Source organism: Cottoperca gobio, chromosome 16, assembly GCF_900634415.1.
Source record: "Cottoperca gobio chromosome 16, fCotGob3.1, whole genome shotgun sequence".
Lineage (NCBI taxonomy): Eukaryota > Metazoa > Chordata > Actinopteri > Perciformes > Bovichtidae > Cottoperca > Cottoperca gobio.
Window position 1 is genome coordinate 10,453,673 of NC_041370.1, and position 21,407 is coordinate 10,475,079.

At 41.7% G+C, this 21,407-nt stretch overlaps 2 protein-coding genes across 2 annotated transcripts; both read right to left on the reverse strand.

Moving 5' to 3' along the window:
* Positions 1 to 1,842: 1,842 nt before the first annotated feature.
* slc50a1 (solute carrier family 50 member 1) lies at positions 1,843 to 6,707 on the reverse strand. Its single transcript, XM_029450641.1, has 6 exons — positions 6,485 to 6,707; positions 6,193 to 6,270; positions 5,969 to 6,092; positions 5,700 to 5,861; positions 3,041 to 3,160; positions 1,843 to 2,941 (listed from the first exon to the last, which is right to left on the reverse strand). Exons 1-6 carry the CDS (start codon positions 6,550 to 6,552, stop codon positions 2,834 to 2,836), a joined length of 660 nt encoding a protein of 219 aa, XP_029306501.1. The 5' UTR covers positions 6,553 to 6,707; the 3' UTR covers positions 1,843 to 2,833.
* A 3,434-nt stretch (positions 6,708 to 10,141) lies between these two features.
* On the reverse strand, positions 10,142 to 21,006 carry efna1b (ephrin-A1b). Its single transcript, XM_029452024.1, has 4 exons — positions 20,730 to 21,006; positions 11,951 to 12,246; positions 11,673 to 11,858; positions 10,142 to 11,529 (listed from the first exon to the last, which is right to left on the reverse strand). Exons 1-4 carry the CDS (start codon positions 20,825 to 20,827, stop codon positions 11,408 to 11,410), a joined length of 702 nt encoding a protein of 233 aa, XP_029307884.1. The 5' UTR covers positions 20,828 to 21,006; the 3' UTR covers positions 10,142 to 11,407.
* Positions 21,007 to 21,407: the final 401 nt, after the last annotated feature.

Consider the following 21,407-nt stretch of genomic DNA (forward strand, 5'->3'; position numbering starts at 1 on the left):
CCCATCAGCCTCAGCTGTACTTTGTGTTAAGTGCTAAATAGCATGTTGGTATGCTAACGCGCTATACAGCAGGGAACATTGTAAACATTATACTTGCTAAACAGCATGTTGGACTTGTCATTGTGGGCATTAGTATGCTGATGTTAGCATTTAAATCACCATTGTACCTACTAGCCACTAGCATGGCCGTAGACTCTTGTTTTATTAAACTAACATCATGTTACCACATAACTATACAAAAAGCCAAACCTAAATTTCTCCATCTAATTATTTCTTTCTTGTCCCAGATTTTAGTTTCCCACCTCTGTCTCATTTATACATGTTTCCCTTCTACTCAAAGGTTTCCCCTTTTCTTTCTTGTTCCCTCTTTCAACTGTAGCTCATTTATCTGCCACCTCCAGTACTCTCAGCTTAGTTTCTCTACATAACACTCAATTCTACTGTGTTATGTCTGTGCTCTCTGTCAGGGGCAGGCTCTTTGAGCTCAGGAAGAGAGGCCAACGTAACACACAGACACACACACACACACACACACACACACACACAAACACACAGGATGAGAACGTCTGGCATGGCCTTTCCCACCACTGCCCCCTCTGTATCATCACACTCACACAAACAAGCTCATTCACATTGCTGCACCATCAAACAGGCTTTTGTCTCTTCATGCACAACCACCACAATCACTCTCTCACACACACACACACACACACACACACACACACACACACACACACACACACACACACACACACGCACACGCACACACACACACACACACTATCTCCACACATCTGCATGTAAGCTCATTAGTGAGTCCAAAACAAAACCTTCACCACAACTCTCCCTACTTCAAAGTATCAAGTGCAGCTTTCTCACTTTGCTGGGCCAAAAGACTCTTTCATGTCCAACATGTTCACAACTTAAAAAGCAATAAGCAAATAAAAGTAATTGATGGTTAGGGTAAACATTTATTTACATGGTACCTTTGATGGTTCAATGTGTAATTCTGAGCCACCTGCTCCAAAGAAATAGGGGCAGTTCACCTCTAAACTGGATCCATACATTCTCTAATGTTTATATTTGAGTTGTAGTAGTTTGGCATGTTTATTGTATTCTAATTTACTCTTTATATTGTGTATTTTTGTACTCCTGTGTAATGCCTGTCAGTCAGTCAGTGGGCAAGAATACCACAATTCGACCAAAGTGCTCAAACTCGGAGAGCCGCTCAAAAAACATCTGCTATCTTATAATCTTCATGTGGGGCTTATTAATCAGTGTTTACTGGGGCACTAATGTTTACCGGGGCCTGTAGTACGTGTAACGTTGCGTTAAGTTTGTTTATTGGACTAAATCCAAAGTGGCAGAAACTAGAAAACAATCCTGCATATTCGTCTCATCTTCCCGGTGGCGGAGCAGCCAGGAGAGCAGCCCGCCGGGGGAGGAGAGAGGTCGGGACAGGGAGTTTGCAGTTCTCCGGTGCTGTGGCTCAACTCGAGCTAACTGCGAACTGAAGCTACGCTCGGCCTCCTGGCAGCTGTGAGGACTAAGCGAGGTGATGCGTGTGGCTTTCTCGTTTCTGCCACTTTGAATGTAATCCAATAAACACACTATAAAACAGACACGAAATATGGCTGTAAGGCAAGGCACAATACATCTATACTTCTTCTACCTCTGGTCTGGCGCTACAGTGTCTCACTATCGCCTCTAGAGGAACACGTGGTATTACAAGACTGGACGGTGCGGAACTAGTCAGTCTGCTAATTCCAGTAGATATCTCTGCAACACAACACACAGACATCTTTGACATCACAACACTGTTACCGCTTCACATTCTGTTGATACTGTTAGTTCATTGTTTTAATGTTTCAAGTTTAAATTATGGCATATTTTACACATTGAACCTTTAAACATCTTACAAACTTTAGAAGTGAGTGAATCAGCACTGACACTCGGCTGTTTCATTTGCATAACATGTCCTCATTACAGATAATAATGAGACAAGCGAGGCTCCATTACCCATGATAACCAGCCAAATAAACATTCTTCATTCTTGTGAACAAAGCCTATGGTGTTATTTATTTTTATCTGTTATACAATTGCTTATAAAAAATAGCATTAACAATATAAGACTATATCTGATCTTGGACATACATTTTATGTATCAAAAAGACTCTGACCTAAAATATATAACAGAAAACAATTTGAAACCAATATAACTTACCACCACTGATATGACTCACTATTCTGTCTGCACGGTGAAAAAAAAGCGAGAGTACCAAACTCTAAAAGGATATGAAATCATCACTGCCTCACCAGGGGGGAAATAGGAAACTATATACAACATTATTCAGTGCACGAGTACCAAGTTAACAGAGCACTATATGTGGTATTAAAATAGCAGCCGGCAAGTTACAACTGCACAACATCTTTGGCTATGAATATGAGGTGAGGAAGATTCAATCACATTCACTGGATTGTAAACAGACTGCAAGTCTCCTGACATGTTGGTAGATCAGTAAATGCCATTCATCTTTAATGGCAAACAGGAGCTCACAGAAGGCACTTGAAGGACACGGAGAGGAGACACAGGTTTAACAAATAGCTGCAGACAAAAAACCCCTAATTTTTTGAGTAACCGATATACCTCCCCTTGAAATTAAACACAAAGACACGACATAATCTCCGCTTCACCAGTGTTGTCGCCCAATGACGACACCGTCTCTCCGTAGGATTAGCAATGACAAGACAAGTGATGGGAGATCTTTGCTGCAACCCTCCATGGAGTCAACAGATCTGTCTTTTCGTTTTCATAACTTCCCCTCTCAAATCCTCATATCTGCATAGACTTATAGGCAGGGGAGCTTTGATTGACAGATGCAAATCTCCAAAACAGATAAAATCTGATGAGGCTGGTGACGATCCCAGGCGTGTTTGGAACCTAGAATGAACACAAGCGGGAATAAGAATTAAGGATACTATAGCTTTCATTGTAATTAGGAAACAATGTTGAAAGCGGTGTATATTCACTGCGTCTTACCACGATGTACTGGTCGTTTAGCTGGAGGCCGTACAGGACCCAGGAAGTTGAAGTGAAGAAGGTGGCGACAGTCAGAGGGAAGGACAAGCGCTGCACATCACCGCTACGAACTATCTCTACCTAAAAAAGGGAGGAGGGAAAGAGGAGGGACAAATACAAACGTTAAAGTTGTTCTATGGATCAAATGACTGTATGTAATGTGAAAGGTGTCACTCACAGTGACAAACAAACATTATCACGGACACTTCTCCACAGCCCTAAGGAGCATTTTAACATCTTAAATCTGCATCTTTATTGTTTTGGATCACTCTCAATGCTCATATCAACTTGCCTTTAGCTGCAGCAACCCTGATAACAAACAGCTGACAAACAAAATCAGCGACTAGCTGCTAAACATAGTGGAGCATTAAGCAGCTAAAAGAGCCAGATACTTTCCTGACTGACTGATATTCAAAACTGAGCTAAAAGAGAGTAAAGGTAAGACACATGTCAGGTGGCCAGAAACTCAACTTCAATTGCATGTATAAACATAAGCATTTACACATCATGCAAACACAGAGCAACACAAACTGTGTTTGCATGACGTGTAAATAGGCCGATGCATGCTAATGCATACACTGCATCATGCTTCTTTAATACAAGCGGCATTAGGGCTCCAGAAGTTCTTGTCAGATGAACAAACAGCTTTAGTAAATCCTCTTCCCCTCACACACTTCCAATGTTAGAATGGGGGCACTTCACGCAGCTGTGGATGTGACAAAGTATGCAAGTTTTGAACTCCTCTCTCAAGCGTTATTTTTTGTATTCTCTACATGACTATATCTGTCCTTTTTCGTGTACAAACAAGTGCAACACTATGTATGACTTTCAGGAGACAATGTGCGCAATTATCCCCATATTTAAATGATTATCGCGTCTTTGAATAATAAGTGGCAACATAAAATTATGTAAGGAGAAAACAGAATGTAAAAAAAAGGGGATTAGGTACAAACAGACAGAGACTGAGAATAACAGGAAGTCGCAGATGAGGGAAAGAAAGGCAGGAAACTGACTGAGGGGTCATTCAGTGCTGTGAAGCAGATGGAGGGAAGGAAACAAACAGGATAGTAGACGGAGTGACAAGATGACACAAAGAGACAAAAAGGAAAGAGAGACAACAGGGGATTTATTCCTTCACTGTTAAATAGCCGCACGTGCAGATTTGATATGAGGCAGTGGAGATGCTGCCTGCTGACTGTGCAGAAGTTCAGTAAAGGCACAAAAGAAGACTGAATGTGTTGTTTACAGTTGTGTTGAAGTGAATATCGTGAAGTTTATATGACCTGTGACACATGTAGAAAACTGTTTTAACAACACACCGAGTGCTTAGAAATAACAGCCTGTCTAAAAACTTTTGCACAGTAAGCATTTTATTCTACGACGGTCTGTCTTTTTTACAGGTAAAATGGCATTAACATTAATTATCTTTAAAAGTAAATGTTTCTACATTTTATTTTAGGTGCTTCTAAGCACGAACAACATAAATCAGAGGTCTGCACGTAAAGCTGCACTTAGAAATGCAACCAGCTGTCATTTGAATGTTTTCTGGGTTTTAATGGGCGGAAAAGCAGCAATGACTAGTTACCATGAATAACTGCGTACACTTTGAGCTGAGCAATAACTCACTAACCACACCGCTTATTCTCTTTCAACATAATTATTGTGTGATAAATAACTAATATAATTATTGTGATAAAAAAGCAAGACATCTAAATTATAAAAAAAAATTAACAAAATGAGATAGGACACTAATTAGGGAAGAAATATGATTAAATCAAAACACTCTCTTTATTGCCCTGAACATCAATTTGTTATTTATCCGGGTCGCAACTAATATGTTGATGCAATATTTACTGACTAATTTATCTAGCTAGTTTTGTCCCACAGAACAAGCAATTAACTGTGATACACAGAACAGCATTAAATCTTCATATTTGAAAGTAATGTTTAGCTTTATAAATGACTTAAAAGGCCGAAGAGTTGATAACAAATGTATCTGTCCATTGACAAATCATCTTCTAATCGTTTCATCCCTTCTGTATGTCACTTTGATAATGTGCACATAAGCAGCAGTGGTGGAAGAAGTAGGCCTACTCTAATCTTTTAGTAAAAGTAGCAATACCGCAGTATAGATATACTCTGTTACAAGTAATAATCTGGAAGTTTTTAATTTGACCAAAACTTATTTTTTTTAGTATTAAAATATACTTTAATACCAAAAGTAAAAATACTCATGATGCAGAATGGCCCATTTTAGAATGATGTATTATCTCACTGGATTATAATTACTGACATATTAATGTGTACTCCACCTGCTGCAACTGGTAAAGGTGGAGCTCATTATTAGTTTATATACTGCTGGGTAACTTGTGAATTTCCCCCGGGGACCAAGAAAGTTGTACCCTTATGTATAATAACATAATCATTATTTAGTTGTTGATTATATTTTTGTAATATTTATCTTAATGTGCAAATTAACTAGTAACTAAAGTGACTTTACAACCACTTCTTAGCATATATTGTTAGATAGAAGACATTCTTCATCTTCTTATATTTTTCCTTTGACTTTGTACATGTAGTCTGTATGTGCTGTTTGTCTGTAATGTATGTAAACATGTACCAGGTCGGTGAGTGGGGACAGGTACATGGTGACGGTGACCACGCTGCAGGTGAGGCCGAGCTGGTTGAGCCTTGTGTCTCCCTCAGGAAGAAACGTGGTGAAGTAGAACCAACCGCACGTCAACACCATCCCTGCTGCTATGGTCTGGGACGTCACACGCCTCTGAAACAAACACAGATGTGATGCGAGACAGGCATTGTGCACACAACACACCCAAATAAAGTTTGATCCGTCCTGAGTGGCATCAGTCTACACCTTTATTAACACACCTTTTGTTTTGTGTAGTGCAGGTATATGATGATGTAGAGGATCTGGAGTAGAGCTCCAATAACGTTGACCAGGACGATCGTGTGATCTCTTTTCAGAATCCCATAATACAACCAGCCCATGTTACTATGGAAACAAGTCAAGCATTAGATGTGCTGACCAGGACAGCAGGACAGCAATGCTACAGTACTGATCATAGTGAAGGATTTAACATACACACACTCACTTAAGACATGTGGTGAGGAAGGGCAGAAACTGGATATTGTCTGCACTTTTGGATTCTCTCATCTTCTTCAGGTCGGTCCTAGAAGCACGCGCGCACACATAAATAAGTAGGCAAAGAGAGAGAAACAAAACACAGCCAAAACAGTCAACACAGTTTCCTTCGCAAGTTACCATCACTGTGGCTGACATGGGTCTCACAATGCATCTTACTGCACTCATGTTTCCTACCAACCAATAAAGTTACAGGAATAAATGACGAATGAAAAATTTAATTAGTGAGCAATTCAACTTACAGTCCAGTCGAGAACATCCCGATTGTGAACACGATGCAGGCCCATGACAGAAGCTGCAAGACATCCATAGAACGAGAGAAAATAAAGTCTAACACACTACCCGGTTATGTATTTTACGAGCAATGTCTGCTTATAATAACAGATGCTGAAATTGCACGCAATAAAAGATGGAACTAGGCTCACTGTGTATTTCCGTGTTTGCAATCAGTGTGCTCAGTGTTTCTGCGCTCTGATTGGCTATGCGATGAAGCAGGTGGGTTGCATTTCCTCCAATAGGGTGCTGAAACGATGCAGACGTCGCATGTGACGTCATCACGTTGGAATTATATGGAATGGTTTTTTTTCTACCAAAACCTTGTGTATCAAACTTCATCCTGGTCTTCAGTTAGATCACACGGGGACTAAAAGTAAAATAAAATTAAAAGTTACATAAATGTATTGTAAAGCTAACAGTGGTTTTATGTTTTAAATTATTAACAGCTGTTTCTTTGTACAATGAAATATAGAGGGCATTTATTGTCAGCTATAAAAAAGCTTTTTTTCTTAAGAATTTGGAGTAATATAAATAAAATATATATATCAGCAATACATTGTGACAATTTACTTTACACAGTTGATTTTGGAAGGTTCAGTCAACTGGCTGATGGATTTTGACCTTTGTGTGTTGGATGGAGGACTGCCAGAGGGCAGTACTCCTCTGGCAGTCCTCCATCTCCTACTACATATTCTATCAGTGAGAGTTCAAATGAATGACACTTTATTCATTTAAAATGCAGTCTTACATGCAGGAGAAATAAGCGTCACATAACGAAAACAGAGGAAAAAGAGACTGTAGAAGAGTACCTGGAGTCAAAATAGGATTAGGTTTTTAAAAAAAAGTTGATTACAGTTTTTACTATACTGTGTTATGATCATGTTAACATGTAATGAGTGCATGCATGCATTTCTTTCATTACGTGTTGGCATTATTTGATTTTCTTGATTCTTGTTCTGTCTTTTGTGAGATCCCCAACTTTATGGAAGTGCAATTCTAAATGTATTCCTTTAAAATAATAGTAAATCAGAAGTAACACATTTTAGACTTCTTTTCTTTCTTGTATATTATTGGATATTATTTTCATCCTGATGCCCCTAAGAAGTATTCAAATAAAACAATGTGAGAAGAAAAACATCACTCTTGAATTGGTTGAATTGGCCACCAAGCAGACAACGCTGGGAACAACTGGTTTATATCATCATAACTTGTAGGAGGAGAATTTTCAGCTAGCAGGCATATGGGTTTTTAAAATAAACAATGATTTTAATGTTTAAAATGACAATTAAAAACATACTCCACTTGGGTGCACCAGAGTAATTTGATACATTCAGGCTGCAAAGTCTTATTTCAAGGATATTACAACAAGATGAAGAGAAGATGAGGATTTATATTTTAAGTTTTTAATTAGAACCTTATGCTACTGCTGCCTTCCCGTTTACCTCTCTTACCTCCCCCACTATCATGGACCCTCCGATCAGCTGACTCCTCCATCCTGTGTCTAGCTGTCAAGACCGAGCATCAGGGCTGCAGACGTGGGTGAGCCTTTCAGCGGCGAAGCCTGATTACTGTGAAGCTCTTTACACCGACCCTTTATCACTTACCCTTTTCGAAAATCTCTCAAACTTGACCTTTAACAACACTCTGTGATGTATGATTGTTGCCCTTCTTCTCCTTCGTTTTCTTTTAGTTCTATCTTAAAAACAAAGTTTGTATCTGACATTTGAAGCTTTTTTTCATATCATTTTTTATGTCATTTCTACATAGATGCTCTTTTGTGTCTGGTTTTTGTTATTAAATTGTAAGTCCTAAGGCTCCTTCCTAAAGCGCCTTTCTAAATGAATTTAGATGCCCTCTGTCCTTTCAAACATATTATAAAAGTAATCAAATATTGTTTGAAATATTTAAATATAATTTGAAGTACACTTATGTTTTTAATCGTCAGATATGAAAGTAACTATGTATTACCTCAACATTTATTTACTCAATACTCTTCTTAAGTACAATTTTGAGGTGCATTTTTTTGTAGTTTAATTTTGCTACACTACATCGCAGAGGGAAATGCTGTTTATGGTTTCTACAGTGCAACTAGAGTATTGCAGAGTTTTAGAGAATGTATACCTTAAACTGATCTGAAAGCATCAACTAGAGATAGTAGGGCAGGGGTGTCAAACTCATTTTAGTTCAGGGGCCACATGCAGCACAATTTGATCTCAAGTGGGCCGGACCAGTAAAATCATATCATAATAACATATAAATAAGGACAACTCCAAATGTTTCCCTTCGTTTTAGTGCAATAAAGTACACGTACATTCTGAAAATGTTCAAATGTTATCTTTTTACAAAGCATTATGAACAGCCTGAATTTTCTTAAGAAAAAAAGGTGCAATTTCAACAATAGTATTAGTTTATCATTTACACATGTGTGTTATAACTTACAGATCACAGTGTATCTACAAAGGCACAACACATTTAGTCACAGGTATCTGGAACAGTATTTAACTTTATGATCAAAACAACTAATCTTTACACTTTGCAAAGTCATCCCGCGGGCCGGGTTGGACCCTCTGGCGGGCTGGTTTTGGCCCCCGGGCCGCATGTTTGACACCCCTGTAGTAGGGTTTCTGGATCTCCAGTTTTGGATTCTTGCCATTTCATTATATTCATATTATATATACCACATGCATTAATAACTTGACACTCTGATGGGTTCCATATTTCACAATGCTTTTACTTAAATTTTTACTTAATGTACCCAGGAAAAGATTTTGAATACTTCCTCATTACCTAATTATTGTAGGTTTTATAGGTTATTGATTGTACATCTTACAGTCACAATCAGTCTGCGTTTCATGATCTTTGCACATTTCTGTATGACATCATGAAACATTACTGAGGCCCACATTACTGTGAACACCACCATGTTTGGTCTGTTTCATCAGGCAGTTAAAGTCCTGCATTAACCTCCACAGAACTACACAGATACATGGAGGTTGTGATTTCCGACGCCGTGTGATCACCCGCGGAAAATGTGAACTATGACGTGATTATGGAAATACAAACAACTCAGTTTTAAATGTATATTTTTCATGGTTTTACAGGGGATGGTGACTTTTGACAGTTTTCAGTCAGCTCTGAGGTTTGCAGGTATGCACTGTGCTCCTCTTCAGTCCAACATACCGCTGTGTAGATGGATCCAAGAGTATGTACAGAGCAGTTCAAGAAAGGGCAGAAAAGGGGGGGGGGGAGTGTGTGAGAGGAGGCGAGAGTGAGACCTTAACACCCCGTTGTAAGTTTGCTTGCGGGCCTCTCTCGCTGCACTATCCTGTTCTCGATGTCCTTAATCGTCCCCCACTCATGTTTGTTTTTTTCAGAGTGTGAAATCTTAGACAGGGCACGCTGTGTAACCAGGGATGAAAGGTGGGAGAGGGCAGAGAAAAGGGGATGAGAATTGAGGTTGGGAAAGACCTGGGGGTGGAAATATGGAGGAGGGGAGATTTCATCGGACGTTATATCTTTGCCAAAATATTGTGTCATCCTTCAAAATCTCACTATGATCTCAGCAGGATTTCAAGACCCGGAATGAATACGACCAGAGCTGATAGAAAACACAGAAACTTTCATTACATCAAGTTTTTTATTTTATTTCACAGATTTTTTCACATATTAAAACTGTTTCTTATAGTTTTCTCTATATACAAATGTACATATATACATTTACAAAATCACACAAGCATGTTTGACAAGAAAATAAAAAAAAATTGTAAATGTATTCTGGGAAGTCCCTTCAGTTTGAGGTTTGACAGCGTGCAAGTGGAATCACATCTGCACATCAGTCAGTGTACCATGTACAGTAGAAATGAATGAATAACCATAAGTACTGAAGAGGCTCATCTCCATAAAACACCTGCTTGTTTTAAAATGTATCTTCATTTATATGTCTATTGATGAGTGGCTCTCTACTTAATGAGAACATGTAATCAACTAGTGAGGGCTTGTGACACAACAAATTGATTGAATTGAATATTTCTAGGAGCCAAATTAATTCATGGGGAATTTCTACTATAAAAAAAAATAGATTTATGTTTATGGTTACTTGTTTATTCTGCACAAGCGGCAGTAGGCATCACTTTGAATGCTCATGAGCCAAAACTAAATGTGAACAGAACCCACTGGTCTGAATTAGACAATTTGTTTCCGTGTGTTGTCTTATAACTAAAGTGAAAGAAGTGTGTGGTATCAGATGCTTTCAGTGGGGTTCATCTAAACCACAGTGACTGCTTGTGTATCAGTGTGGCTCTCACAGTGGAGCTTTGACAGACTTGAGGAGATAAAACAGGCTTGAGGAGATACAACAGGGAGCTGAGTGCTACACAACAACATGACAAAAATCCTACACAACGTATACCACTTTGACAGTAGACGACAACATTTCCAATACACAGAATTAATAATTTCTCTACATGTAGAAGAAGAAAAATGACTAACATCTGGAGATGAGGAGCATAATGCAAAATCTGTACCAATGGTGAAAACACAGGATAATGAAGTGATGTCATCTTCTTGTCATTTTCAATTTGATATTAATCCATTAAGTATTTTTGATCAGTTAGATGGCAGTTTTGTTCGTAATGACTGAAAAAAAAAGAGTGCATCTTAAATGCTCAGAAAAAGGAGAATCTTCGATCCTCATAATAAAGTAATAAAAAAAGGTCCTCTTCTTTGGAACGATCAACGATCCACATTCACGCAAACAAACACGCAAAACGCACACTGACAGCACTGTCCATGCATCGTATAAAAAATATGTATAAAAAAAAATCTCTGAGTGTTCATTCATGGTCCCAATGACCGGCATTGAGTTAACATTGTCTCTGTCTTGCTCAGCCTTAGTGTAGCATCATGGCTAATAGGACTGGGATCATGGTGAAGAAGAGTGAACAGGAGACCAGCTGTGTTTGTGAACTGCCGATGCTCCTCTGTACGTTTGGCTCCATCACAGCAGGGTCATCTGAGAACAGAAAAGGGAGGGAGAGTCAGTATTGGATTTCATCATTCATGCATGGTAAACACACCCAGCTGAGCTCCTCTCAGACATGGGACTGCTGTTACTGTTTTGCTTCTGTCTGGCGTTTTTGTTAGAAGAATCCTCACCTGCTGGGAGCCGGTTAGACGGGTTGTGAACTCCTCCAGCAGGAAATGCCACTTTTCCTCCATCCAAACTTTTTCCTGTATTTTCCACCTTAGATTTATCTAGATTGGTCTTTCCGGCGCCGTTATGCCCGATAACATCCACTCTCAGCCTTAGACACTCCTGGCCATGGTGATGCATTGGCTTGGCTATGGAAAGACAGAAAGAAGGGAACCTTTTAATACAAGAAACCTTCTCAGGATCACAATAAGTTGATATTTATTTTATTAATGATACTTACAGATATAAAAATAGCTCTCTCCCTGTCTGAACTCTTTGCCCAGGGTGAAGGGAGTAAAACGCTGGAATTTCTCAGAGAATTTCTCAGGAGCATGGGGAGCGAACGGCCGCGAGCATTCCCAACGGAGCTGGTCGAAGGAGTGAGGCTTGCATACCTCGTAGTCCTCCTTCTCCACCATGTAGAGAACGTAGCGCTCAGCTGCATGCGATGACACCTCGCCGTGGGTGTAGTGGGGGCAAATGATGTCCAGATAATCGTTGATATGCACTTCCACTGTGTACTCATCCCACAGGAAGCTGAAGGGAGACAGAAGGAAAGGAGGAGGTTACTCACAAATGTCTTCATCCAGCATGGAAACGTTTCATTTTTTTACTTTGCAAAACGAATAACAAGGATAACAGAGCATATGTTGTCCGTTAGGATTTTGCACACATTTTCAACACACACCCTGACAGCGTGACTCACACAACACATGTATTAAGAACAACAATGAGGGCTAATCACTCATAGGCACGCGCAGCAACAGCAAACAGGCTTACTCACGTGAATAACACACTTTAAACACACAGGCGCAGCTACTAGGGTGTAGGTCAGGTACCATGTGAGGGTGTTTGTGTTGTGTTTCAGTGTACTTGTGTAAAGGCCGATCAGGTCGGACTTGTTCACTATGTTTACAGATGAGAAAACACACCTAGGATCTCATAAGGCCCTACCACCACTTCCTGCTCTCTTCCCTCTGTTTACCTTCAGATATCCACTTCTCACCTGCTTAGAGAACTCACAATCTCCCTTTTCTCTGCTTGTCAACCTTTCTATCTGTATTCAACCCAGTGTCTCTTTCCATCCAGTTTTTTCAGCTGTTTCTGTCTCACTAGTTTGTCCACCTGGATATTTGTCCATCAGTGTCGAAGCTCCTGTTGTGTCTCCTCACACTAATTTGCCGTCTCTATCTGAAGCTCTGTCTCTCAATTTCTCTCCGATGTCATCAAAGACAGAGACAGAGTGGGTGGAGGCAGTCAGACTGTCGCTCTCTTTCTCTCTTTTCATCTTTACCCTTCATATAGTTTTATGGCTCTTTTCGAGCCTCCCCGTCTCCTCTTTGCTTCCTCTCACTTCCTATACTTGTTTGGTGTCCTAATGAAGTTTAGAGAGATTGTGAAAAATAAGTAGAAATCCTGCGCTGCACATTTGCGGTGATGAGTTTAAGTGAGAATACAAACAAGGAGTTGTTACATTTTCACCCGAGTAGAAATTGTACTTATTGTTAGAAAGTAGCTACGACTCAGTGAGGAACTGATTTGTTGGGGGCAAAAGGGTAACCTGTATGTTGAATGATGATGATGAATGCTTGTGGACGCTTGTTTTTAGCGTGTGGCGGAGAGTGAAAGTGACAAGAAAACAGCTCCTGTATGTCTGCAATTGTTTATGTGTGCTGTAAGTGCTGTTATGTGTGTGCCCCGGCATCAAAGCATGGGACGTGGTGGCCCCAGCCCCCCTTGTCCTGTTGTTGTGGCTCCTGTTAGGACCCCCTGGCCATGTCACAGACACACTGGCTCCAAACGTGGGCCTCTAACCCCTCCTTCCTGCCTATGTATTCGTGTGTGTGTCGGTTAGCGCTAACCTATACCTGTCAAAACATGCTTTGTTAGCTGAGCACAGCTCAACACTTGTTATCCAGGGCTAACAGGCTGATCAACCTCCACTTGCTATCACCGCTCTCTCCCCGAAAAGGTTCTTTGTATGTTTGTACACTCCTTTGTAGGTGTGCATGCCTTTGTTCGTGTGTATATGTATGCGTGTGTTTGTGAGTGCACGTGTTTCAGTGAAAGGAAAACAGACATAGCCTGTAGTTGCCTAATTGGCAAAAATAATCTCTCATCTTGTTCCTTTCTGCTCTGTTTTCTTTGAGTCAGAGCAGTAATAACAGAGTTAGAGAAAACAAGGCACTTGGAGATCTCTAGTTGTTTCCTCTGAAGTAAAGAGTACTTTTAAATTGTATAGGATACACCTTTTTTCCCACACTTTGTCCTTGTTAGTGGCCTGGCCGACCTCCGGATGGAAACACAGGCTTGTCAAAAGCCAACAAAAACAGATAAGATTCTGTTGCTAATTTCATTCACTACTCATGCTTTTAAGAAAACTCTCCTTTTATCCTTCTCTTCACCTCCTCATTTCCCCCTTCCTCCTCCTCTCTTCCATTGGTTTGGCTAATTAAAAGCTGTTAGGGGTCTGGGGCCAACGTGTTCTCTCGAAAAGGAGGGAAGGAGGAATGAATGGGGTGTAATTATACCCTTTCCCTCCCCAAAGACAGACCGCCTGAAGGCTACAGGGCCCTTTCAACCCCTGTACCTTACCCCATGTGGAGCTTTCACTACCCTGACTGGTGTGGATGTGTGTTATACGTGTGCTCATATGACTATCAGTGTGTTGTTGTGCTTTCACAGTTGCATTTGGGTTGTCCAGATTTATGCTTCAATGTGTCTTTTTTTGCTGTGGATTTTGTTATCTTTATCCGGCAACAAGTCAAGGAACTGGAAAAACTTTCATCCAGAATGTCTTTCCCTCCACCCTTCTCCTCGCTCCCTCTACTTTACGTTTCACTCATCAAAGCCCTCCACTCCTGGAGACTCTCGTATCTCCCCGCGTCTTCTCTCGCCTCTGACTTGACAGTTCTCGGGTGAGTGAGAGTTGCGTTAACTTGATAGCCATGTCGTATGTGAGAGTGAGAGCCAGTTGTGTGAGTTGTTGCAAACCTACTTTTCAACACAGAGTCTACTTCCCGTGTGTTGATTTCTATTATGTGTGTGTGTGTGTGTGTGTGTGTTTTCATGGGACAGGGATTCTCTGAAGACCCTTATTCAGGGCGTTTCATGCCCCAGGCTCATGAGCACATCTGTTTATCAAGGCCTACTAAAGCCTCTTGTGTGTTTGAGTGTGTGTGTTTGTGTGTGTGAGTGTGAGTGTGAGTGTGAGTGTGAGTGTGAGTGTGAATGTGTGTGTGTGTGTGTGTGTGTGTGTGTGTGTGTGTGTGTGTGTGTGTGAGTGTGTGTTTTCTTGCATGTGACTGAGGTGTGGGCAAACAGCAAGGGTTGAAGGTGACTGTAGTCTTTCTTCCTCTCTGCCAAAAAGAGGTCATCTCTCACTAAGGAGTTACTCTTGCTTTTGCGTCAGCGGCAAGTTGTATGTGTGTGAATGTTACGAAGGGTATAAAATAGTTATGACAGTAGGTGAGCTCTTCAACACTTGTCCTCCTCACTTAAGCTTTGAAGTATTTCCATTGTCCTTGCACTGCTCTACCACCTCTTTCATTTTCTTTTCTTATTTGCCCCTGCCATCCCTCTTTCCTTTTCCTCTTCTCCCTGCTCTCCCGCAGTTTGTTCCACGAACTCACACTGGTTTTGGTCAAACAACTGACACAGGAACTTTGTCTTTCACAGTCCCTCTGGGGAGCATTTCAAACTGTCAGCTGGGTCGAGGGGTTAGAGTTCAGGGTCGCAACTTTTCCCACACGCTACCAACCGAGTCAGCGCTGAAGATATTTGTTTCACACACACGGAGCGAGTCAGCACCACTGAAACACTAAACAGATGCATCCCCCTACCATTTGCTCCGCAGGTAATCAGTAGTAAGTGTGCACACTCTGGAATGTGGGGGAGGAGGGGGGCTGCGGTTTAAAGGGTTTACTATGTTCTCACAAGGCGCACTCATCAAATTTCCAGTTGCACACTCACACACTTTTACTTTGACGTGTACATTTAATACCCTATTAATTTGCTGTGGTATAGCAGATTCACACCTCCTTTCACACAGGCTGAGGAGCTGTCAGTGGTTCTAACTGGTTTAGCTGCTCACTAGTGTGATACCCTATTACTGAGCCAATCTAATATACATCGAAAAGTCTTTCTATGTTAGCTTCCAATGTAATCTAGCTCCAGTCATCCTTCATCTCGCAATAAGAAACCCAGTGGGAATTATTCCTCCACAAGGCACCAATACAATTTTCTGTCCCTTCCTGGATTACAAATCCAGCATCTCTGTAGTTTCTAATACATGCGTGTTGTTATATATTCATGCATAATATAGTTAGGACACAGAGAATCCTTATGGCCCTAGCAAGATGAGCTTTTTAAAATGGTCAAACCTGCCGTTTCTCACTTATTCAATTCTAAACTTCTCCCCCCCTCCCCTCATCCATCACTGTCCACTCTCTCCTCCCTCCGTCAGCCTCTCTTTTATTCTTCCAAAATCAGCCCATCCCCCCCTCTCCTTATCCTCTATTTTCTCCTGTCTCTTAATGCTGACATAATATACCAGCACTCTTCATCTGGCTAATTTCTCAACACAAATCCCTTTCTCCAGTTCACCCTTCTCTCACCCTGCACCCCGGCCTCTACTCCTCCTCCTCCTCCTCCTCCTCCTCTCTGCCCCCAAAATCCTTTCACCCGGTCTCCCGTTTTGTAGCCTCTCATTCTGTCTGTGATGAATAGAAGAAGGCCAAATGGTATCATGCTTGGTTTAATATGTTTTGGGGTCACAGAGAGTTAATCTGTGTGCCTCTGTCTGTCTTGTCTAGCTGAGAGAGAATGAGGGGAAAGGTTCAGTAACTTCTAAGCATTTAGATTTAATATTCCACTTTAAAAGTTTTGAATTCCCGAGGCAAAACTTCATCAAAATACTCGAGCAGAAGTCGATCTCACAAAAATATGTTGCCAATTCTGCCCTTTAGGGGGCGATGGTGGGCTGTGAGTGGACACCACAGTATGCCTAAAATGCTATGAATGAGCAGTGTACACATACGCAAATGCATGCTTGCCCACATATACTACAATACCACTAGGCAAGAGCAGGCCTCTCTAATGTTAGCAGAGCCGAGGCTGAGAGGTGCTCCGTCCTCCGCCGGTGGAAAACTACTGGGGCCAAAACAGAGGAAGGCCTGTGAGAAAGAGGGGGACTGATGGAGGGAGAGGAGGAAGTCTGGACCACAGATAAGGAAGCGAGAGGAAGAGCAGAGAGAAAACAGAGGTGCTTGGACACTGGGACAGGGGAGGACGGTGCCAACAGATCTGAGACACATATATCAAGTATAAACTGTAGTTTATGTGTCACTGAAACTCCCAGGTGCTGCTGGGTGCAATGATGCATGGAGGTATGTGTGTGTGTGCATTTATAAGCGTGCTAGGTAAGAGGCCAGTTATATCAACAGGGAATACACACGAAGCCTGCTGATAATAAATTGTTAGGATGCATAGCTAAATGCAGATGTTCTATAGAACTTGAATTTAATTGTTCTGCTGTATGACGGATTTCATCTGGGAGATTATGGTCAGAATGATCCACTGTGACATCTACAGCTTTATTAAGTTATTTATATACATTTTAATGATTACACAGTAAGCCACCAACCCACATACACAGACTACAGTGGACATCAAGTAATGAAACAGACAGAAGTTACATCACAGGATCACATGGGCATACATATATATATAGAATGATGCCAGCAGGATAGTGGTTTTCTGTGTATGGGTCAGATGGTCAGATTACAAGCCGTCTGTAAACTACGTGTGTGTGTGTGTGTGTGTGTGTGTGTGTGTGTGTGTGTGTGTGTGTGTGTGTGTGTGTGTGTGTGTGTGTGTGTGTGTGTGTGTGTGTTCTCATTCTGGTGAGATTAGAGGCCAACAAGCAGACGGAATGGGACGTGGGGAGGGGTAATAGTGATTGAAACGAGAGACAGATAGAGGTTACAAAATGTATAAAATGTGCAAGTTAAGTAAGGGGTGGGCTCATCCTCCAGGCTACATGTACGTGTCAAGGCAGGCCCCCTGCTTCAATAACAGCAAAGGCAGACCGAGCCAGACACAGAGGGAGATAAACAGAATATTACACCAGGCTCCTGATAAAGATATTTGCACTGATAGCAGGGAGCATGGGAAATAAACCCAGGCCACTCTGGATGGATGAAGGCCGCCAAACAACACAAAGATAGCGGGTATAAAAGGAGGCTGTGCTTCCACATCTGTGCAGAAAAGCGGAGATCTTGAATGCACTTGAATCAGTAAGTAGAGAGAAAAAGAGATGGAGGGCGGCCAGTCTGGGAGGAGACCCGGCTGTTAAAGAGAAGAAAAGGGAGTGGAGATGGGGAGAGGAACAGACAGGTACAGTGACAGAAACATACACACACACAGCTGACAGAGTTGAGTATAGTAACAGTGGGGAGGAATGCTGGCTGTAGCTAATATTAACACACAAGTCCTCCCTCTCTTGCCCCCCAGTGTGTGTAAGTGTGAGTCACACATTTATCATGTCTCGGTAAGACTGCCTACGGTAAGGGCCACTCCTTTTTTTACTCTGACGTTGGAGCACACTCACACTAGAAGACACACTAATAATCACGTACTCTCCAGTCCAAAACAAAAACAAAATCACTTCCCGTAAAGGTTGGTAAAGGGCAGCAACAGTTCAAACTCTCTCTCTCTCACACACACACGCACACGCACACACACTCGACACAGGCAGAGACACGTAGTGTTAAAACAAGACCGGACCAAATGGAGAAAAACATGACTCTCCACCTGTCAGGAAGGAAAACTGTACACACAGACACACAGACACACATACACACACAGACACACACACACACACACACACACACACCCACACACACACACAGACAGACACCTCAGCTGCTGCCAGTGTACTTCACATCTCTGTACTCCTCAACATGAATGGGCAGAGTGATGCCATCTGGTCACTGTCCTCCAACTAAGACAAATCACTGCTGCTCAATCAGACCCAGAATCAATTAGCATCAATTTTCAATGGCTCACTGCAGTCAAAGCCCTGCTGATGGATCAACCTGATCCTTCCGAACAGGTGACTGATTGATCACCGGGGAACGGTTTGGGGCAGGTGGTCAGAAAGTAGGAAACCAGAAGACAAGAGAGTTGATGGAAAAAGAGAAGACAAGAGAAAGAAGTGAGGGGTTATGGACAGGGGGAGGTGAAGGAGGGAAATGAGGGATTATAGAGGAGTTATGGAGATTAGACTGTAAATTGTGAAAAATAATATTTAATACAAGTGGCATGTAGGGTTCAGCCGATTATATTTTCATTGTGCCTTTTAGATGCCATTATCCTCTTGAGTGAACAACGGAGAATGAGAAAGCGAAAGGTCTGAGTTCAACATAAGTACAAGCAGAAGTGCGTGTAGCTTATGTCTGCCTATGTCGGGGTCTATGTTTCTTCTGGTTATACAACATCCAGAAATAGTACAGGGTCGGATTAGAGACAGACAACAGACCACCACAGTCTACATATATGCCTTCTTTTTGTATCATCATCATCATCCTTTCTTATTTGGACTAAAGGTTGAAGCTCTGGTTTCACATTTCCTTTCTGTCTCACCTGAACTAGAGTTCCTCTCCCTCTGTGTGTGGTGACTCAGGTGTAAAACTCAGGTGGGTCAAACTGGGCCAGTGAGTCACACATGGACTAACCCATGACACAAACACTGCTCATGACGACAGGACTTTCCATTAGACTCCTCTTATCCAATTATCAGAACAATTGTTTTCCTTGTTGCATGGGCTCTTTTTTTATCCCCGTGTCTATTGTCATTCTTAAAGGGCAATTAGAGAGCCTGAGCCAGTAATGTAATCAAGACAAGACTAAAAGGCCATAATGGCTTTTGCCCTTGTTTAGTCTCGGTGGCGGGTTTTAATCGACCTATCTCGGCAACAGAGGAGCGGCCGGGGACCGTCCTTCTGTTTCAGCTCGGTGATAAAATATTACTGTATTTCAAGCGTGGGGATCACTCGCTCCACGCTAAAAGCTCAATAAATCGCACTGCGATATTGCGCGTCTGTCAAGCTCCATCGATCCCACTGAGTGGTCATATAGTGTTACATTTCTGACCTCAAAACAAAATAATCAGCAATATGTGCCGCTCTCTCTCTCTCTCTCCCCCCCCCCCCTCTCTCTCTCTCTCTCTCTCTCTCTCTCTCTCTCTCTCTCTCTCTCTCTCTCTCTCTCTCTCTCAATGAAAAACGTTCAACACGTTCAACATTATGACAGGCTTGATGTGGTACCTCTATAAAGCTGGTCATTAAATTAACCCACTGATCCTTTTTAATTTATAAACTTTCCACAACACACACACACACACACACACACACACACACACACACACACACACACACACACACACACACACACACAGGTGCAAACCCTACAGACAGCGTCACTGGCCAAGTTCATACTCGTCAGTCTATTTTCTACTATTGGAGTATGTCTGTGTATGTGTTGCGGTTAAATATAGTGGTGAATATGTCCATCTGTCTAGGCATCCGCTCACAATCTTCTGCTTTTATACCCCACTGCTGCTGAACAGTCTAACACCCTGATCTTAATCCTGTTAGGCAAGTTAAAAAGGTAAACCTCACACCTTAAACGTCCTAAACCTTTAATTGTCACATGAATGAAAACAACAACAAGCTTCGCCCGTTGTTGCCGTTTGAGACCGTGATCAGCCCCGGGGCCTTAATGACACAATGCGGGCTATATAGAGACTGACAAGAAAGTAGAAAATTACATCCACTGTGTAGACATAGGGAAATACACACAACAACACAAACATAGTAGTGAATGACTGACCATTTACAACTACCTACACATTATACAACTTCAGCCACACACACACACACACACACACACACACACACACACACACACACACAAAAGCACACGACATATAGCGTACAAAAGCACAGAGCAGCACTTACTTTGGGTTTGAGCCGTTCCAGTAGACGCTGTGTCTCTCTGCGCAAGCGAACCAAGCACCGATGCTCAGCGCCAAACACACCAGGCACACCAAATCCATATCTTCTCTTCTCGACAGGAACCTTAAATTCAACTAGTAAGCAATACTACAACACAAATTGTTCTGTTATTGAAGATTTAAATGCGTAAATACGTGCACGGGAAAAATAAACCCGAGGATTTTAATCTCCTAGAGTAGTAATGAAGTTCAAAGTGATGCAGCTCGTCAAACACTGTCGCAACTCTTGACTGGTTCAGAGAAGCGCAACTTGTCTGTTTTGTCGGGCAGTGGCTCCACCCCTCGCTATGGTGCTAGCCAATAGCAGTAAGGTAATATGAATGCCCCGCCCACCGCAGCCACAGGCGACTCCAGCTGCTCGCACTTTACACCAGGAACACTAAAAAACACAAAAACAACTCTGCTAGAACTATAATATTAACATCGTAGAAGCATAACAATTACATATTGATAAGACTGAGACTAAAAGGGAATGTTTATGGTACCATACAAGAAGGATAAAACCGTATTATAAAAATGGCAGAGGGGATGGATTATTTAGTCCTGCACTCATAACATATTGTGAACAAAACGTAGCCTAAAGTATATATGTAGGCCTATTGAAAGGTAGCCTACTAAAGTA